This window comes from Anarhichas minor, unplaced genomic scaffold (assembly GCF_050575085.1).
Source record: "Anarhichas minor isolate MPS153535 unplaced genomic scaffold, ASM5057508v1 ptg000074l, whole genome shotgun sequence".
NCBI lineage: Eukaryota > Metazoa > Chordata > Actinopteri > Perciformes > Anarhichadidae > Anarhichas > Anarhichas minor.
Window position 1 is genome coordinate 3,836,511 of NW_027466520.1, and position 21,614 is coordinate 3,858,124.

A 21,614-nucleotide genomic window follows, 5' to 3' on the forward strand; every position below is an offset into this window, starting at 1 on the left:
TAATAATAATATTCTATTATTGGTTATTATTTAATCTTACTGATGCTTTAGAATTGTGCTGTTGTATTTTGTTGAGTTGGAATTAATGCCAAGTATGTTATATGCAGTATGTTAGTTTATTCTTATAACAAAGTACAACATTCTAGTTGAGGTATGAAGTAGTACGTAGTGTAATACTCATGTATAGCAGTATACTTTCAGCTTAAAATGTGTTTGTTGCCAAGTCAATTAGCCTAACAGCTGAAATGACAGACGACAAGCGAAACCAAATCACTGAATGTTAGAAAGCAGCAGCAGCAGAAAGCACGACACAAACATTGTTATGCATATGAAATATGACCGGCAGCAGCAGGGATGGCAGAAAGTTTTTTGCATCAGAGTTATAGATAGTAAGCAAATGGACTTTACAGAGGCAGCATCACATTAGGGACCGTGCAAAAAATGCTTGTGGAGAAGCGGCGGGAAGGTTTTATTTGATTTTATTTCTATTTAAAAGTAAGTAGCTCCCAATAGTCTTAATAATATTTCTTTGGACCTTCCCCTCGATTTGAAATTAAAAAACAAAAGAAATGAATAATAAACAAGCAATACCCTCCATTCTGATGTCTTAGAAGGTTGTATTAATGACAAACACAACACAATGGTGGATGTTTAAATATTCAGGCCATTCACTATCTTTGAATATTATAAAATATAATAAATTATGATGATATATGAAATGGCCTGATATGTGAGTCAGATGACAATTCTTTTTGCAATACATCTCACATGGGGGGAATGAATCTGTGATGGGAGCCCTACCCAAAACATACTCTTTATAGGCCTTCTGTGACCCCCCCTCTCACTATAGTGTTTGTACAGACTCTTAGCAAATCAAAAGACCGGGCGGGTCATTAGCAGCTTATATCGACTGTAACATAACAAACCTTTCCAGTTGTCTGCCTGAAGTGGCTCGCAGGCTTTGCTGCAGCGGGATATATATTTAAGCCAACAATCTTTTCCGTTCAGATTTAAATTCCGATTTGGTAAGTGGTGGTAATGTTAGATTTGTGCTGCACTCCCAAACACTGCTTACCTCCAGTATTTTACAAGCCATTCAGACTTATCTTCGCTATTATACATTCTGCAGGCGATTGAATGTGTGTGAGAAGCTTTGCTGAAACGGAGTTGCATTTTGAGGTCTTGCACATGTCAAACCTGGAGGGAGATATCTTGCCCTCACATTTCCTCTCTGGTAAATACATGTGACCTAGGTCAGCCGGCTCTGAATAGCAGCCTGGCTGTTTACAAGTAGAATACCACTGACATCCTGCCAACAGGATCAATTAAGTAGAGTCGGTAAACCGGGGTTTTGGTGGAGTATTTTTAGTGAGTGTTTAGCCGGACCCAGCAGATGATAAAGTATATTCTGTGGGTCTGATGGACTATGTGGTCTGCCAAGGTATTAATTAAACGTAAGGGTCTTGTAAGTATGTATACTTTATGTTTAAGTCTGCAGCAGCTTTTTATTAAAACTTGCCAGTTAATATTGTGTGCCATTTATGTGACAGTGCTCCTCCTGCACTTGAGCACACTATTCTGGGAAAAAACAAAGTGTAATTTTATTGTGGGAAAGCAGTGCCTGCAGGCAGCCTGAGTCAGTGATGAGATTTTAGATCATTTCTCCTCCTAAAAAGAGCTCTCGTGGTTCTTTCCTCCAGATACCTTTCAGTGTATTTTATAAACTTGATTGTAGTATTTCAGGTCATAGAGAAAAGTATTGTTTGGAGTGCTGCATTTCAAGGACAGGCACTCCCCCCTGCTTCTGTTACCTAGTGAAACACAGATATCAGTAAAGACACTTGTAAATGAGGATTCATTAACATACCCTTAAAGATGATGCTGCACTGAGCCGTCGGCTCTGTTATTGCTCATAAAACCCGCAGGCAAAGCGTTACCACCTCAGGGCAGAGACGTACTTTAACGCTTAGGTGATCTTCATTGAAAGCTGTGGAGCATCTAAACAGCATATACAATAACCGAAATGAGTTCTTTGATGGGGTCAACGTTGCTTTTTTATTCCAGTCCCCTTGAAGTTCGCCTTCCTTTCATTGCAACAGAGCAACACTCTTGATAAATGAAAACTTCAAAAGAGCAACAGGGGGAAATATGTGGCGGTGAAACCCTGAACACAGCATCGCTAATGAAAGCTGGCTCTGTACTTCAGGGCATGGCCCCAGGCCACGGGCTCAGAACTAATGGCCTCCAGTTTAATATACCACCAAGTCGCCTTGTCTCTGTGTTTGTGTGTGTGTCCTTAGCTGTCCCCATCAGTCTGTTTTGCTCAATTGGATCAGCCTCTTTCCTTCTTTTCTCTGTTTCCTCTTTGTGCATACCCCCCCCCCCCCCCCCCTTGTAATAACAGCCCATCTGTGATCATTTATTATGATCTTTCTTGATGCTCTTCCATCAAGACCTCTTTCAATCTGTAGGTAGCAATTGCTGCTGTGATTGTGTGATTGTATCCTCTTGGATGTGACACAAGCCGAAATAAGACCCAAACTGCCGCCGTCCTCAGATGCTCTGAAATAACGGTGGAAGAAATATTCACATCTGTTACTCAAGGAAAAGTAGTAATACCTCAGTACAAGCATACTTTGTAATACTGTAAGTAAAAGCCGTGCATTTAAAAGCTTACTTGTAGTTAATTAATAATATCTCTTAACTGTTGGTAATGGTGGAGCTGATTTGAATTACTTTATATACTGCTGGGTAGCTTAACATATGTATACAGTATATCATGAATTATTAGTTGATTTATATTTTATATTAATAATCTGAATTGACAAAGTAATTAAAGCTGTCAAATACATATAATGAAATAGAAATTACAAATCAACTGAAGTGGAAGTATAAAGTAGCATAAAATGGAAATTCTCAACGAAGAACCTTCAAATTGTGCTTCAGTACCCACTCTTCAATCGGCTTCTTTTTCTTTCCTCCATCACACACTCCTACCTGTCGTCAGTCTAATAACTGCAATACAATGCAGCGATTGGAGGGCTCTCCAGAGTGCCACTCCTCTTCTCGTCTCCAGGATCCATCACTTGGGTTTGAGAGATTCAATCACAGCAGTTCATACAAAGTGTGCAGTTTCCGCCTGCCTGCCTTTAAACCGCACAGAGCCGCGTGCACACATGGCTTTGCCTCTACACGCTCATAAGCTAAGTGGTCATTAATCATAGGTTGATATTTTTAGATTTAATTACAGAGCTTGTCCTCTACTCTTTGCTGGGTACAACTATGTTTTTTTTTGTTGTTGCTTTTTTTTGTTTTTGGTAAATTTAATTTAAAACATTTTTTAATGATACAATCACTTTGGGATGATGCACCCAAACTACTGAGACAATCATTATCTTGTTAAGATCCAGTGGCTTTTCCCCCCCAGTACATGTCAGGTATGGCTCAATCCTCCAGAGGGCCAATTAGGACATTACGTAGCACTCTAAATCTCCAGACAGTTATTTATGTCTGAGTATTGCTTATCAGACTCATTCTATAAATCTTCATGTCTATACAACTGCCTCTTATTTTACTGTCTGTGTCCCATATTTGCCCCTCCATCTGTGTTTCTATTTATGAGTCTGTATTCAGACTCATTTATTTTTTCCAGATCTAAACTTTAAGCTCCACTGTGCACATTGTAACCTACGGATTCGTGTCTTCAAACTGTGCAATTATTTGCTATCACGCTGGTTGACATGCTAAAAATAAAGGCAGAATAGAAAATCTTAAGTCAATTAAGAGCAGATTTGTCTTCTTAATGACATCCTGGCAGAAGCTTAAAAAGACCTCTTGTAAGTGAGTCGGGAGGAAAAAAACAGCTTGCAGAAGGATACATAGAACAAAATAAAAACAGAAAAAGAGAGACGTGCAGGCCCATAATCCGGACGGATACGCAAGTGTGACAGATAACATCAGCGACAACAAAGAAAGCATAAAAGCTGTTTGAATCATGCAGCAAACATACAGCGGCGCTGATAAAGAAGCCAATAACATGGAGGATTTGTGTTTGCAGATTGTGATTGTTTCTATGCCCTTCGTCAAGTTGTGGTGCAGAATGCATTTTGTTGCAATGTCATCCATACAGAAGAGTGATGTCTGTCATGTTGATGAGGACGCTTGAGACCTCTGTCTAGACACCTTTATTTTCTTTGCCGGCTCTCTTCCGTGCTTCTTGTTGTTCTCGTAGTTACACATTCTAAGTCAGTAAGTCAGGTAACTAGAGCTAAACAAAGGCCAGTTGCAACTTTATTTAGGTTATTTATTATGGGGTGAAAAAACATTTACTGGTTCCAGCTTCTCAAATGTGAGGATTTACTGCCTTTCCCTGTTTTATGTCAATGTAAAGTAAATATCTTTAAGTTTTGGACTGTTTGCCAGACACGGAAATAATCATTTATTGTGGCTCTGAATTCAACATATTTATTTTGGTTTATTAGCTGTTATTTTCTTTGTGCACTAACAGCAAAACATACCACAAGGGACTCACTGCTTTTGTTTTGAAGGGCGCTTTACCAGGTTACGTTTTGTTACATTCAGTTGGCTCATGTGGGACAGCCTTTCTTTGGTGCAGTTGACACTGTATCCAGCTATAGCATGGGAATATGATGTGTGCAGTACCTCGATCATTGCATCATTGCATGTAATATAACTTATATGTACTTGTTGTTGTAGGACCAGCAGTTGAGAAAAGACTGCTTTGAATCTTCCTAAATAGGCACAAAGATTGCAGATTCTATAAATTACATATACTTTGATCTGTATGTGAAAAATATTCTGTCCGGCTTTGTGAATAACTTGGCTATGACCCCCCCGTGCTGTTTTTACGTGTACAGCGGATACTGGACAGCTGGTTAATTAATCTCCCAGCAAATCAAGCTGTTAGTCAGAAGCTAAACTGTAGCAGCATGATCTGTCCAGTCACATAAAGAGTTATGAACGGCCTCACAGGAGAAATTGACTGTACAGTCATTTTTCAATAACATGCATTTGACAAATTATACGTATTGATTGTTTGATTTGAAATACTTTTCAGCAGCGGTGTAGCCAAGGGAGTTTCATTCACTTTCAAATGTTGCTAAATGCTGATTGTGCATGGAGGAATATGACATCATTGCGTACCAACTGAGTCCCGCCCATTTCAAACAAGTTAGCAGAGCTCAGAGAAAAACACAAATACAGAAATATCTCATGACCAAATCATTTGGCCAAAACTGTCCAACTTTTTGCAGAAAATGTTGCATTCACGGAGGATTTTTTTCATAAAACGTTAACTGAGAAAATAGGGTTTTTTTAGGTCCTTTAATGCTTTATTTTTGACGATCTTCCCAGCAGACAGCTGCTGACTGATACCTCTCTTAGAAATTGAACTGCAGCATAGAGACACAAAATGAATGAATCATCAGTCCCAGTTTCACCTGAATCACGGAGCACATGGAGAGAAGAAGTACTGTAATGAGACAGTGCATTCAACGATGCATGCTGGTAAGGAAAGGGCAGCTCAGTAAACTCACCTTGTTCAATATCGATTGTGCCGAGTAGATCATTTAAACAATTCAATTTCAGCAAAAAGCCTTTGTACTCGAATTTGATCTCCTTTTCTAAATGTAGTGTACATCATCAGTAAATGTGTTATGAAGAGTCGTAGCTTGTGTGCACGTGTGTGTGTGTATGTTTGCTCAACTGTCGGCGCTGGAAATCATTTCTTACAGGACCCTTGGTACCTGACACAGACTCACTATTTGTATGCCCAGCCATCCACCTGCTCATCCTAGTAGGATGTGATTGGATGTTGGCCCGTTTCCAGGCTGTGAAGCATCAAGGCTGCCTTCTAGGCATTAAACCCTAAAGAGCTTTGCTGGAAAGCACTTAGAATATTCTATTTCAATGTGCCACTTTGTAATTCACTTTGGAGAAGCCCTACTGAATCGAATAGAATTTAGAATGACTCCAGTTCCTAAAATTAAAGGAAACAATCTTCCACAGAAATGTTTGGCGTCCTGTCTTAAAGTGTCATGGATATTAGCAGTGGTAGACTGGAGGAACCATTCCAAGTATTTTACAAAAAAACTGCTGCAAGGTACAAATAGCCAACAGAGCTACCCATTCATCTCCTGCAGCCTTTCCATGTGACACTTTCCTCCCTTCCATCTCTCCCATTTGCTCCCTTATTAGAGGATGTGAAGTGGTGTTTGAATTCGGTTCCTGGGCCTCTTTCTCGGCTGCCTGCAGTAGCTCGACGTCGAGAAGGAAAAGAAATATGGGCCCACGGAGCGATATTTCACTGGCACCAGCTTGACATTGATGGATAGAGGATCATTAGACATTTGCCAGTTTGCTTGGGCGTGGAGTTATTTTCAGCAATAATGTATGGCAGAGGGAACAGGGGATGGAGGAGGGCTCCTGGTAAGATCTCAGGAGGACAAAGACTCCAGTATGGCGGAGTTTTGTACAAGTCTTGAAGCAAAATGTAGGTGGTGGAAACCACAGAGGGGCACAATAGATTACATTGCAGGTTTAGTTTTGTAAACTATAATTGGATTCATAGTGCAGTGGTTTTCCAACCAGTTTAGTCAGATGTTCCCCCACAGCCCTGCTAGATGAACTCAAATACCCCTTCACTGACACCCCTGTCATGTTTCAAATGTGTTCATTTGAATTGACTTTAAACAGGGAGTTATTTAACCCTGGCCATTTCATGAAAGTGGGTAATGTTAGCTGCAATAACATCTCTCTACAGTTTAACTGTCAATGTTTGAGTGGTTTAAGTTTGCATTTGTACCACTACCATTTAGAGAGACTGAAGCTGGGTGTTTCAACCATAAATATGCTTTTGGTAATAATTTTCAATTATTTACTCTTTCAATTTCAACAGATTATACATTACTTTGGTCTCTATTTCACCTTTAGCCATTGCTTTTACATTCATACATACATATGTATATATATATATATATATATCCACCAGCGCTCCCTGGTGTGGCATCTCTGTCAGACTGTATTCAGCTCCATAAAAAAAACATTTCCCTGCATCCTTTCAGCTGACTGGCACAAAAAATATGCACGTTGTCAGTTAATATTGACTCTGACATCTCTTCTCCCTTTCGCTGCAGTGATGGTTCTGCTAATTGTGACAATGCGTCGGAGGAGGAAGGAGCCTCTGATTCTTGAGGAAGAGAGGGACATAAGGGAGAACATCGTCCGCTACGACGACGAGGGCGGGGGAGAGGAGGACACGGAGGCCTTCGACATGGTAACCCTCCGCAACCTAAATGTCATCAGAGACCCCAATATTCGGCGAGACGTAACACCAGATACTCCCACCTTCTTTCATTACTCATCAGTTACTCGTCCGTCCTATAAATCCCTGCCGGACAACGTTGTGTTTCGAGAGTTTATTTGGGAGCGACTTAAGGATGCTGATGTGGACCCGTCAGCTCCCCCGTATGACTCTCTGCAGACATATGCTTTTGAAGGCAGCGGCTCTGTTGCAGAGTCACTAAGCTCTTTGGAGTCGCTAAGTACAGACTCAGATCAGAACTATGACTATCTCAGCAACTGGGGACCACGCTTCAAAAAGCTGGCTGACCTGTACGGCAACAGCGACGGCACCAGTGTCTTCTCATAGCCCCTAAATGTCTCTCTTAACATTTCTCGGACTTAAAAAAAAAAGAAGAAAAAAAACGAGTAATTTATTGTCAGAGAAAATGATTTTGTCTGCCTTAGTGCACTGGAGGAAAAGATTCAAAGACAACAAACGAGAGATTGAAAGAAAACACTTTGACTTCAAAAGGTTTTTGGTTTGTTTACCTCCTCGTGTGGATTTTTCAAAAGCGTGCGATGGTGAGTTTTGACACCGATTTCAAAAGTGGCTTGACTGAGGAGGAGACCTTGTGTGCAAAAGACATTAAAGGTTTCAGATCTTGGGCTCCAGTCCAACCATTGACTGCAGAATGCATACATGTCGGAGCCTTTTTACGGAGAGGCACCTGTCCTTTCATTCCAGCGATGGACATGGGCCCAGCTCTCTTGCTTTGATGCATTCCTTTGCTATCTTTGTGCTAAAAAAAAAAAAAAAATGTTTCTCATGAAATGCTAATCAACAGTCACTTGACTGGTCATATGAAATTTGACAACAACTTTTTGTGGGTTTTACTTTCTTCTCCTTTTTTTGTGGTTGTGGATCAAGGTAAAGATAAGGTGTTTTTCATGAACATTTTCCACATTATTCATGGACTCATACCTCTCAACACTATATGAAAAGTTCAGCTGCACTCATACAGCTTAAACTAGTAATTGATGTGCTAAGGAAGTGAAGACATGCTGTGCAAATAACAAAAAGAATGACACGTCTTTGATGTCTCTACTGGGTGAAACAGGAAAGTATAATTTCTCTTATTCTCCCAACAATACATTTTGCAGATGTTGCAATGTAGTGTTTGTCTGAGTCTGTTTTTTCTTCTGCCTTTTAATTGACAAGTCCAATGTATGATTTCTGAGCTATAAAATGTCAGGATTTGGTCGTTCTGCTTTTGTACAAGGCGGGGGGGTGGGGGGGGGGGGGGGGGGGATCTAGGGAACGTCTGCGACAAGAGAAAGCTTTGTTGAGGGTCCTTGTTGTGCTTGATGGCAAGATTCACGTCACCTAGATTCTAGAAAAACTGATTTGTTTCTGAAGTGACATTAACTCGAAGTTTGTAATTAAATGATTTTGCCTCTGTAGTTTGCAGATTTAAGCATATATTGTCATTCAGAAATGAAATCAATAATGTCCGTGGGTTGTTTGTTAAATGATGGCAAAAGGACACTGTATGATATTTTTTTCCCAGCTTAAACAAATGAATTGGGTGTCAACATGTACAACCGATATGTATTATTTATTTTGAAGAAGCAGAATTGTGCAAATGATGTTTTTATCCTTTTTGCTGAAAATAAAATTGACATTCAGTTCCTTAAAAGACTAAAGGGATTTATTTGAGTTCATCTGAGTAAATAGTAAATAAAGGGTATTTAATAAACTACAACCAGAATCAACACAGGAATAATCAATGAATTAAAAACAAATGCTGCCTTACTCAAGGATCCAGAGAGGTGGAGGGAGGGGTAGAAAATATTTATTATTTTCATTCATAGATTTTTTTGTACGTGTGATACCGTCGGCTATCTGAGGAGCTTTGCAGATTAGCAAAGCCTGCGTCATGAAGTCAAAAGATGCTCCTTTGAAGATATGTTCAAATGCTGCATCTCATGAATGTACGGTAGGAATAACACTGTCAATGTCAAAAGAAATGATAAAAAGTCAATGTATAGTTTGTTGAAAAAAGCCATAACAAAGTCATAGAACAGTGTCAAAAAAAGTTATATGAAAAGTGATATGAAAAGTGATAGTATAGTATGTCAAAAAAAGTTATATAAAAAGTCAATGAATAGTATGTCGAAAAAAAGCCATAGAAAACTCAGAACAGTCGAAAAAAGTTAAATAAAAAGTCATAAGAGTCATGTCGAAAGAAAGTTGTAAAAATAATCATTGTATAGTATGTCAAAAAAGGCATAAAAAAGTCAGAGAACAGTATGTCAAAAAAGTCACAGCATAGTATGTCGAAAATAGTAATTAAAAAAGTCACAGCATAGTATGTCGAAAATAGTAATTAAAAAAGTCACAGCATAGTATGTCGAAAATAGTAATTAAAAAAGTCATAGTATAGTGTTTCATAAAAGTTAATTGTCATTAAAAGTCTTAGTATGCTTCGACAAAAATAATTCCTACTTTAGTATTCCATAAATAATATTTTTGACAAAATAATGCTTCATGTCAATTGTTTACAAAAGTCTGAAAATAAATAATAAAAAATGTCATAACAACTCAAAATAAAGTAAAATGACAAATAAGTCATACTATAGCATTCCATGTCCTGAAAAGTCATGGTATAGTATGGCATTTAAATGTCATGAAAACTCATAGTGTGTCATTAAAAAAATAATAAGTCATTGTATAGCATGCCACTATACAGTCGTAAACATTTTGTAAAAAGTCATAGTATAGTATCTCATACTAAAGTGATAGTACAGTTTGTCATGGAAATGCCATAAAAAGTATCTTTATAGTTCCATAAAGAAGTCATGGTATAATATGTCATAAAATAGTTAAAGTATAGTATGTCACAAAAATAAATAAAAAAGTCTGAAGTAAAAGTCATAAAAAAGTAATTAGCAGTGCTTGAAAAATGTCATAAAAAGTCAAAGTATAGTTTGATATTAAAATGGTGTTAAAAAATCATTGTATAACATGTCTTGAAAAAATATAATATAGTATGGGAAACAATATCGTAATAATCTTGATTTGAGTTTAGCCTAATTTTCAACAGCACTCACAGTTCACAAATACAACTGAGAGTATAATTCACAGTGATGCAAGGGCTTGCAATGAACTTGTTATGCATCTTTGCTCGGTAAATATGTCGTCTCCTCCTTAAAGGTATTGACATAGTTTCCAAAAGCTTTGAACCTGGCAAAAACAAAACATCAGAGATGTTTTAAGTGTGAGTCAGGAGTAACCAAGGTCACGGTGTGTACTCATTAGGATGCAGTTCAGACGAAGCTAAAGGAAGAGATGTGTAGAGTGGTTTCTGTTACATATTCACAGGTACCGGACATGAAAGCCTCTTACATACCAAATTCAAACAACACTTGTAAAAGCCAGACATAGCAAATAGAGGGCTCTTGTGGAAACTCTTGTAGTGGAAATGGACGAAGTTGCAATCATTGCATGTTGACACTTTCCAAGAGAGTCAACTTTTAAGTTTCAATTTAATTAAAGACAATGTTCCATTGGAGAGAAGAAACAACACGTTCCTCCTCTTACAGATCAAGACGTTGAATTCATGAGCAATAAAACGCATCGTTGCTCAGTAAATAGACTCTACCACTGCTGCTTGGTCTGGAATGACCAGTAGCTTACGGTTGCTTCAGTTATCTAGTGTTAGGAAACTTAAGTAGAGAGTACATAAAGTATAAAATAAAAGAGATGCTGACGGTTCTCTCAATTGGTTCCCTCAACAAAAAGCCAAAATAACTGTGTGAGTGCAGTGTAAATGCAATCGCAGATGTGAAAGGGTAACATTAGGCTATAAACAAAACTACACCACAGTTGCATGACTTCAGTTCTCCACCACTAAGCTTAAGACAAGCGTTCATTGTGATGACTTTGTATATTGTGTCATTTAGCCGCTTGTTAGCAACCATCTTTTTTAATTAAAGACACGTAAAAGCTTCAAATTTCACGAAAAGGGGGTATGTACTGATGTATTTTAATCAGTCTCTCTTAAATAATCTGGGGCTTTGCCATGTGATGGTACCATGCCTTATAGATAATTCAAATCAAATAGTAAAAATGAATTCTAGAATGAACAGCTAATGGTAATAATCTCAGTGGAGAGTTTGGACAAGCTGGAGTCAATTAACCTATAATAAACCTGAGAAAAAGTTACATTACAGTCATCTAATGGGGAGATTACCAAGGTATGTTAGTCTCACTTTAAAAATGCTATGGTATATTTCACTTATGCTACTGTGTTAATACTTTAGCATCTGAACAATAGCTTAGCATTTAGCATCATTCATAATTATCTTTGCAGCCATAGTGGTGATTCAGCAACAGCTACATAGCCTCACTTTAAACTCTGCTATACTATGAAACTCAAATACAACTCTCCTCTATTTCCTCCAAAGCCATGGGTTTTATAGACAATGATTACTAGAAATAATACCAATACAGATTTTAGTGATATCATGGCAAGATACAGCTGGTATATCACGTAGAGTTCATGAGATGTCTTTTGTCGAAGCAGATAGACTTGAACACAGACACCTGATGTCATCTCTCGCACTGATAACGGCTGCGACAAGGTGATGATTTTGATTGACCAGCTGTCAATCAAAATCAGCAGAAAGTGTCTTAAATAGCTGCTGCCTGGGGGGTACTTATGAGCAATCAGGGACCCGCCTGCTATCAGGAGCTCAATCTGGACCTCGGCTGATTACTCGTGTTGGCCTCGGCTCTGGAGGCCCTGGGCGGCGGACAGACACTTCACTCAACTCTTATCATAACCGTGCATCATCAACGGATCGCCCTGACAAAGAGGCGTCCAGTTTCAGAAACTCTCAAATTTGTCGAACTTCTTTAATTGTGTTTTTAAAATTTAAATTTTGAGTTTTAAATTGTAAGGAAAAGAAGATAATGATGTTTGTGGTTGTGCCAGTATACAATGCATTAACTAATATATATATACTATGACTTTTTAAATGACTTTTCGACACGCTATACCACAAACAAGACATTTAACTCATGTATTAGATACCCTCCTCTCTAGCACAGAGACTGAGGAATGGGTTGAAATACAACACTAACTCTAAGCCAACTGGGGACTAAGTCCTCGCATATTAATGCATGTGGGTGAATATTTATTTCTGCGATTACCCAGCGTGAACCAAAACACCAAAGAAAGTCTCCGGTTTTCTCGCTCTCGTGCAGAACAAAAATTTAAATAAATAATGTGCTGGGGGTGCATGTCAGTGGCAGAGAAATGGAGCCCCTGCACCGTCATCAGCTGGACGCGTCCTCACTGGTCCTTTGAAAAAGAGAAAAGGGGGGAAAAGGAAGATCAAAAGCCTTCGCAGCACCATGTTTTATTCTCTGTTTGTCTCAGCAGTGCTCACAGTTTGCCTGCAAGAGAAATGTCAGACCTGAGGTTTGTGTGCTCTATAGTCCCACACAAATTAGACTGGTCGCAGACCTGGGCAATATAAATAATTCTCTTGAGATGTGTGTGGGAATATGAATGCAACAAGCTTGCTCCTGAGGCGCCTGGGGAATGCAAGGAGTGGAAAAGTAGGTCAAAGTGGCAAGATTAGGGTAATAGGGTGTAAAAACGGAGAAATTTAGGATAATAACTGGAAAATAACTGGAAATGGATCCATCAATGATACATTGATGGCCAAGGAAAATGGCCAGAGTGATAAAGTAGCCAGTGGAGGAAAATGTTGATATACATTTTCAGATAAATATGAAATGTGAACGTCAGGATGCACAAATCGTTTAGCTTTCAAAAGCTGCTATTTTGTTTGTCTCAGAAGGGTCAGAAACAACGAGATCATTTTGAGAACTCAAAATCTCCTCCAGTTAGAGTTGAGGGTTTATACAACTTCATACCCGTTATCTGCACATCCAATTTAGCCATAGACATACAATTCTTTCAGTCATGCATAATACTATTTCCAGTCTACTATTTCTTGGTCCAAGGAAGCCCCCATAAAATTATGATTATTTACAAACGATATTTACATATAAAAAGCATGAAGAAGCACCACAGGCCATGCTGAACACAGAGAAGGTGAGGAGCTGGGATTCAGAGCATAGGGTTGTTGGGTGCAGGTGGTGCTGAAGTGTGTGTGTGTGTGTGTGTGTGTGTGGATGAGGGGCCCAATTTGGGAAAATGTTGTCCCCTGTCCATAAATCCTAATGGCTGGCCTGGACTGTTAAATCCAGATTGTATTTGATCCGAGTTCTACTAACTTTTTTTACTTTGACTTTTTGTCAAGCTTTGAAAACTCACCCTGAAAGAAAATCTTATCACATCATCCAATTTCTTTGCCTTGGATAGTTGAAAGAACATCTTTCGGAGCAATGTCTCATTCAAAATACAAAAGGAGCGAGTGGACAGTGCGCTCCCTGCAAAAAAAACAATCCCGGTTATTTACTTTTTTTTGAGGGGCGTTATTTGAATTCTCTAATTCTCATTTAAACATGTGAGCGCAGATACCAACATGCTTAGAGCATCAGTACAATGATGAATTAAAGTCATTAGAAAATGATGCACTGGAGCCCTCTCCAGCGATGATTGGCAAAAACATGTCAGGGCAACATCAGCATTAATGAGCCATAATCGACATAGGCCTAATTAGCGGTACTTTGTACTTTTACGTAGGTTTATCATCATTAGCCAAGCCTGGCTTGATACAGCATAGAATATGTGGGCGGCATAAGTGTTTGTTTATCATGTAGACACGGAAAATAGTTACATGCTACAATAGCCTCGGTGGAAGGGGGTGTTTCTGTAGGCTTACATCTGCCATCAGGAGGGGCTTCAGGGCCAATTAGATCTCACAAGACTCTGCAAAGTGTGCAGGGAAACCGCAAGATTTAGTGTAGGTGTTTTAAAAAAAAAAATGTATTAGTCTTCAGATGAATTATCCATTCCAATCAGAATGATTAATAAATCATCCATCAATGGGACTATTACAGCCCATCAACAAAGGTTTAACACCACTTCTGTGCATTTTAGTACCACCATTGTGTTTAAATCTATCAGTCCGACGGCCTCTACTGACTCTACTGCGGAAGATGCCTCTCTCTCTGCCGATCTTAGTGTGTTTGTCTGACATAATTAATGAAAATATTCATCACTCATGTCTTCTGCCGTCCACAAATTTACATATTTTTACATGAAGCAACTAAGCACACAGTCTACACCCTGCTTAATAATTCACTGGCTGTTTTCCCTTTCTATTGTCATTTCAAGGTGGGAGCATGCCGGGTTTATTTTTCCAATAAAACCGAATGGCACAATGAGAGGGTGGAATTATCCTGGTTGTATTTAATTGAGTTTGACCAGGTCCCTGCTCAGTGTCGGTCTAATCTCCCCCACAGCACTGTAGTCTCTCTCCCAGGGAGACAGGGGAGGCCGATAAACTTTGAAGCTCGCGCTGAGAACCTGCTTGCTGCACCCTCTGCATTATTCATGATGCAGGGACTAGAGCATCTTCAAATGGCCTGTCATTTCCTTTTACCCTCCATCACAATGGCCATATGCTGCACACACTAGAGGTGGGGATGGGGGAAAGCAATCTCCAGCTAAGCCTAGCCAAACAGGAACACATACATACTAACAGATACATTCACCGTTAAACCCACACAAGGGGATATGTACAAGGAGGGAAGCTTGGGAATTCAAAAATCCGCTGTGGCATATTTCAATCTTGTGCCATTCAAAACTAACCTCCTCCCACAGCTTCCGCCCCACGCAGCTATACTGCTGCTAAAGTAAACATGATGATATTCCCGTAGTCCTGCCAAACTTGAGGGCTGGAAAAGTTACGAACAAAGGGAACAAGCAAAAGTTTTCTGCATTATTGTTAAAGAAAGTTTCGTGACATTCTTGGTAAGTAAGAAGCGGTGTAATTGCTCTCACAGGAAACCGAAAGATGTAAATCTCGCACAGTGAGGTGCAGTTAATTTTTGGTGTTGTTTTTGCGAAACAAAGTGTGGAGGCGTAATCGTTGTTTGAGCATCAGTCGCATGGGCTCCGGTTCCTCAATTCTTTTCTCAGATCCATGACATTTTGTCAGCCACCCCGGAGTCCTTTCTGCCAATGTTCCGCAAGTTATTTATATTTACAGAGTTTGTTTGCGTGACAAAATCACACAAGGCACGTCCCTCAGAGGTAATTGGGATTGCCGTCATTTAGCCTCCCTAATGTCTGCCATTCAGCATTAACATATCATTAGCTCTTTCTGGGACCGTTCACTCAGAAAATTAGAGGTCTCCATAGACCCCCGGCTCCATCAATATGGCAAAAACCAGTTGACACCTTCTCTTTGTCGTTCTCTGGAGAAAGAAGCAGCATGAAGGGAGGAGTGGGAGTAAGAATGTATTTCAGGTGATTACGTTCATTTGTAAAACTTTGTATTTGCCGTTGCAGTTGATGGAATATAACAAAGACGACAATTGACGCTTTTTTCCCCCTGACCTTCACCTTGAAGTAAAGACCGCGCAGACAGATTGTAGAACGTGATAAAATTACATATATGGTTCCCGAGGGCTGACTTGGATTCTCCTAAAATAACATCAGCCTTAGAGTGATTCGTTTAAATGCTATAGTAAAAACCCTGTCCTTGTTGAATGGTGGAGATGAACTGCGCTGCCTTGATAGCTAATGACAAAACATCTGGTGGATTGTTCGTACGCTGTGATGGAATGGCTGTAGCTCCCGCATTTAGTCTTAGTAAATACCTTGTTTTGACATCTATAATGACGTGAAGTCTAACTTGTTTTTGTTGTTGTCTCACACATTAATAGCTGCTCTAAAGTGACGCCGTTCTTCTCCAGGATAATTAGAGGTTAAAATTGAAACACAAATAAGCAACGTCACAGATAACTCTGACAGTCTAATAACAGAACGGTGCTCAGTGATTAAATTATTGTCCATTTAATCTTTTTCTCTTATGGCTCCTGCACATTTATTATTTTGAGGAGTAGAAGAAGCAGTACCAGAGAAAGTGGTACTCGTACTGTATACTGGGATACAAAGAGACATCCTAATCATATGTGCATACAATTTCATTGATATATGATATATTTCACTAAACATATTGAGAAACATGAGTATGAGACAAATCAATCCTTGAATCTTTAACAGTACAATAAATACCAACATGTGTCCGTCTAATTTGAGTTTATGTCATTTAGGATCCAATTAAACATTAATATGTATTTATTATCGTACTATGATACATTTGATGAAAACATGAGTTGGAAAACTGTTCAGAAGGCAAGAATTTGACTAATCAAGCAAGTTTATATATGAATATAAATAATATATAAATACAAATCCTTCATTACATTATTCCGAACATCATATCAATAACCTAGTATAATAATGTGGCGACTAAATCTTGTCTGTGTCCTCATACCACCTGTCCTCTCTAAAAATATTTGCCAGACTAATCAGTAACATTAGCAAGTTGCAGGCCCAGTGGTGTTGTTATTACCTTGCATTGCTATTATCATGAACCAGATACCAAACGCAATCAGAAAGAAAAGTTTCAGCCGCTTGGGGCTTCTAGTATCAATCAAATACGGAAGGTGTCCTCTAGGTTGTGACATAGCTGGCAGCTAAATAAAGCTATCTGGCCGGGGGAAGAGTTTGGGCTCCTGATGGGCGTACCAACACATGCGAGACACAGAGTAAATATTTCCTGTGGATGGCCATTAGAAAGTCACTGTTCAGTGGTTAAAGGCTGTCTAATCCCCGCTGGTATGTGTTTCAAATTCAGCAGACTGAAGGAAGCTGATCCAATTCCCTGCATCCTGCAGGACACAGATCTGCATTTCCTCTGCACTTTGATGAAACAGCCGCCAAGCTGTCCGCCTCCATTAACAGCCCCTCTGATTTTAAACTGTGGTCTGACAACTGTGTGTGTGTGTGTGTGTGTGTGTGTGTGTGTGTGTGTGTTGGTGCCTCTGCTTGCATGTGTGTCTGTTAGTTCATATAATAAATATGTTTGAGTGCCTGTGATGTATGTCTTGGGATGTGTATGTTTATATTGCGTCATAGCAGGGAGCTTCAAGGTATCATGACGGGGACACAATCTGTTTATTTTCAGAGGATCTGGAAAGAAACAACACATATATGTTTTGCTTGACATTACGGCCTGTAACTCTTCCCAATTTGCAATGTAATTATTTGAACTAACAGTGTTGCAGTAGAGTACATGTATGTGTTACACACTTGTAGGTACAACGGAACAGGATGTGAAGTGATGTTGGGGAAAAAAGGGGTGACAATCTGGGAATTTAAAATGTATTTATACTGTAAGTACTTCTTAAATTCACATTTATCACTCTGTTAGGTTTTCATATTTTGAGTTTTGCTGTCATTTGCTGTCACTCTAGTTTCTTTCCTCTCTCCTCTCCTCTCCTCTCCTCTGGTCTCTGTGTTTCACAGAGGGCATATAGCTCTGCACACACACTCCATGTGTGCAGAGCCAAGACACGACTTGGCAATCCACTAACTTGTTCCTCTCGCTACCAATACTAGCTTCTCTGTTTTAACAATGTTGGACTTGCAGGCTGAAACGCATGCAGACTGAAATTCAACGAAAAGTGTTGTTATGTCTGGAGATGCAGTGACTTAAACCAAGTAGGATGCCATACATTGCGATGCATCGAGAATCGTTGTGCATTCAAATCGTTGACGGGTGAATCGTGGGGCCAGCAAAGCTTCACACCCCAAGTAATAAATCCATTTTCATGTATTTAGATACTCACACACTTGCAAACGTAGAGTGTCTCTTTCTAAAGGTTTCTACTAATTTGAGAGTAATTTCTTTGTTAATTTAGGAGTAAATCTGCTGTTAACCAGCAACAAAGTCGCAGTTAGACAGCAGCGTTTCAACCTGCAGTTAAAGATTGAAGCTTAACTAGCAGCAGGAGGTGCATTAAAACACAACATGGCAATATTCTTTATTGTTCTGTGCTGTCAACTTGTAATACAGGTGTTATAAAACAAGAGACCAAGGGCAGTGTAGTGTAAACCAGCCCTTGTGCTTTTTTCACTGTAATATTTTCCAGGTCACATCCTTCCAACACTATCAGCACGAACATGGCTGGTGGCTCGCATGCTCAGACTTCTGGGTCTGCTAAATGCCACACAGGCTTGTCATAGTTATGCAGAACAATGATCCACACAGCTTGAAGGGCAGGATAAAAAAGCAGTGCATATTTTTGTTCCACCTCCTTGATGACGTGTATACACAGGATGGTTAACTACGATAAATTGGCCAGAAATTGGCCAATGAGTTCAGACGTGCTTGTAATGTGGCTTAAATTGCATGCCCTTTCAGGCGGAGGAACAAACCTCCTCAATGTCAGTGCTCTCTCCCACATGTTGAGGGCTTAGTTTGCCATGCAGTACAAGATCCCCGGGCCTGTTTAGTATTCACCCACTTGAGTTTCCTAAAGGTTACCAAACCTAATTAGACATTTATGCAGGATCTTCAAAGGTCCCTCCGTTATTAATGATGTGCTACTTCTGAGGACTGCATCGACGGCCTTTTTTCTGACTTGTAGAGCACCTCACAATATGCGCATACACAATAGAGACACGCAGACATCCAAAATAAAGAAGAGACTGTTGGCTGGTTGGTAGTGATTACTAAAATTGCTTGCATGGAGTACAAAACATCAGTGCACTCACACTGTAGACATTATTGTGAAAGTGTGTTGTTGTATTCACCTGTCTGAACGTTATTAGCGAGTCCTGTGCACCTTGAAGTTCTCCAACATCTCCTCCAGGTTCAACTTCTCTGCTCGTTCATTCTAAATGCAAAATATAACCAGTCCACCACTCTGTCCCAGTAAAACCACCCTCCAGTCCACCACTCTGTCCCAGTTAAACCACCCTCCACTCAGCCTCTCTGCCCCACTAAGGAGTCTACTCAGCCTCTCTGCCCCACTATAACCAGTCCACTCAGCCTCTCTGTCCCACTATAACCAGTCCACTCAGCCTCTCTGTCCCACTATAACCAGTCCACTCAGCCTCTCTGTCCCACTATAACCAGTCCACTCAGCCTCAATCAATTGACTGATTGGATCATTTTTACCACCAATAAACTACAATTGACATTCTAACTCATGCATAATAAGGAACAGAAACAATTTTAATAAGTCTGTTTTGCATTCTTCTCAGGCAGAAGTTAAAGATCGTCCAAAGTAAATGTCAGATGTAAAGACTTAAATAAAATTAAAATTAAAAATAAAAACGGTGACATAGCCTCACTTTGCCCTTTAACATGATTAGCTAAATTTGACTGGCAAATTATTTTGCAATTATGCAGCCACGTTTACATCTACTCTCAGTGGTGGCCTAGGTAAATGTAGTTGACAAGACACCCCAAATAAAATCCAATATCCATTTATTATTCATATTTGGACTTTAATCAATTATGAATGACAGCTAATTAGTGGTGTGCAGGGGCCATCACTCTATTCAGTGTCAAAGTCTACTAAATGTACTGTATGTCATGTATGGACATTGACAAAAAACCTCTCACCACTCTACAGATTTGGGTGTCTTTTTGCTGAGGAGACTTCACTAATCATCTGTGAAAAGTGCGTGCGGTTTGAGTACATGCACGCGCCCTCTTGTGTGTGTGTGTGTGTTTATGTGTGAACATGTGCATGTGTTTGATAATAATAAAGCAAGTGAAAATGAAGAGGCGCTAAACTGTGTAAGTCATTTCTCATTTCCTTGCTTCAGTGCCTGTCAGAAGAAAGCCCGGCATTTTGAATGATGGCTCCGACAACAAAAAGTGAACAACAAACCCTGTGGCTCTGAGGAGAGCAATGGAGGAAGAAAAAAAAGAAGAGAGGAAGAAAGAAAGAAAGTGTGCAAACTTCAATGACAAATACACCGTTTTTAAAAAATGACCAAACTAACAAACAAACAAAGCAAAATCCCAATATCAACGCTTTGATAATACCACTGAACATGCCCGGAAAGTGAAACAAAATAGAGAAAAACAAAAATCACCTGTACAGTTGGCACTCATAGAGTTTTGGAAGGACCTTTCAAGGGTCTGATTTAATGTGAGAGCATCAATCCTTTAGATGCACGGGGCCTTGACAGCAAGTGAAAGTAATCTCTTCTTTATTAATGGGACTTTTCACTTTGGACCCAAGGCCTCTGGTATTCCAGAATAGTAGATTCATAGCACAGACCTAAGGAAAGAACAATATGAAATCAGATCAAGTGGATGTGTTACGTATGATAAGCGGAAAGTATTTCTTTCTAAAGAAGCCTCTTCGAGAAGGAGAAGAAGAAAAAATGATGAGATGGAAGAAGCCAATCTCTGAAAAAAGCTTATTGTGTATTTTGATTAAATGAAAAAGTCTGATGGCATGTGTGGAGAGGGAAACCCTTTCTTCTGATGAGTAGGAACAAAAGAAAACAGTATTTTGTTGCTTCAGTTTAAAATCAATTTCATTTGTGTTCTGGTTCAGGTTGACTAATTACAATGGTCTTGCCTTGTTTTTTGAGAAAACAAATGTTACGATATGGTAACCCAAGGTCTTTAACCACAGATGGCGCCCTGTATTGGATTCTATGGGTGATACTCTCCTCCAATCACAAGCATGCATTTGCAGACTGATTTGCATAAGTGTAGCTGGGCAATCAGGACTAGTAATGTATAATGACCAATATATAAGGCAGCACACACCACTGTCGGCGCCTCCTTCATAGAGAGCAACATGTTTATAGAACTACGGTTACAATAATGTAACCTTTGTCCTAACTCACACACTCCACCCTCTACTGGACCAGGGGTACAGTAGGAGCAAGCCCAATGAATGCATGCCCTGCCATGCAGTAACATCCACCCAACCCAGTGGGAGCAGCAAAGCTGTCTCTATTTGCTCTATAAAATTGAATATTGATGGCTTAATACGCATCATCAAAGATAAAAACAAACAAACATCTTAGGTATTCTTATTAAGAGCTGAACACTCAAGAACTCAAGTTAATCTGCTTAATCAGGAGTGTGTGGGTGTTTTTTGCTGAGATGTGATGGACAGTAACCACACATCCCACCAACTGTCAGCTGAGTCCTGCCCACGTCAAACCAGTGACAAGAACACAGAGAAAAAACAAGAAATACTAAAATCTTTAATGTAAAAATAACCAAAGATGTTTTAAATGTGTTTATGTAGGAAATCATCAGTAAGAAACTGTTTGAGA

At 39.5% G+C, this 21,614-nt stretch overlaps 1 protein-coding gene across 4 annotated transcripts in view; it reads left to right on the forward strand.

Annotated features, from left to right (window-relative positions):
* Positions 1 to 7,847, forward strand: part of LOC142937625 (cadherin-7-like) — an 86,526-nt gene extending 78,679 nt beyond the window's left edge. For all 4 annotated transcript variants that reach the window (XM_076080653.1, XM_076080652.1, XM_076080654.1 and 1 more), the window contains one exon: positions 7,155 to 7,847. In XM_076080653.1, the coding sequence (XP_075936768.1) occupies positions 7,155 to 7,669 (515 nt within the window). In that variant the 3' untranslated portion in view covers positions 7,670 to 7,847. The remainder of the gene's footprint in view (positions 1 to 7,154) is intronic.
* The last annotated feature ends 13,767 nt before the right edge of the window (positions 7,848 to 21,614 follow it).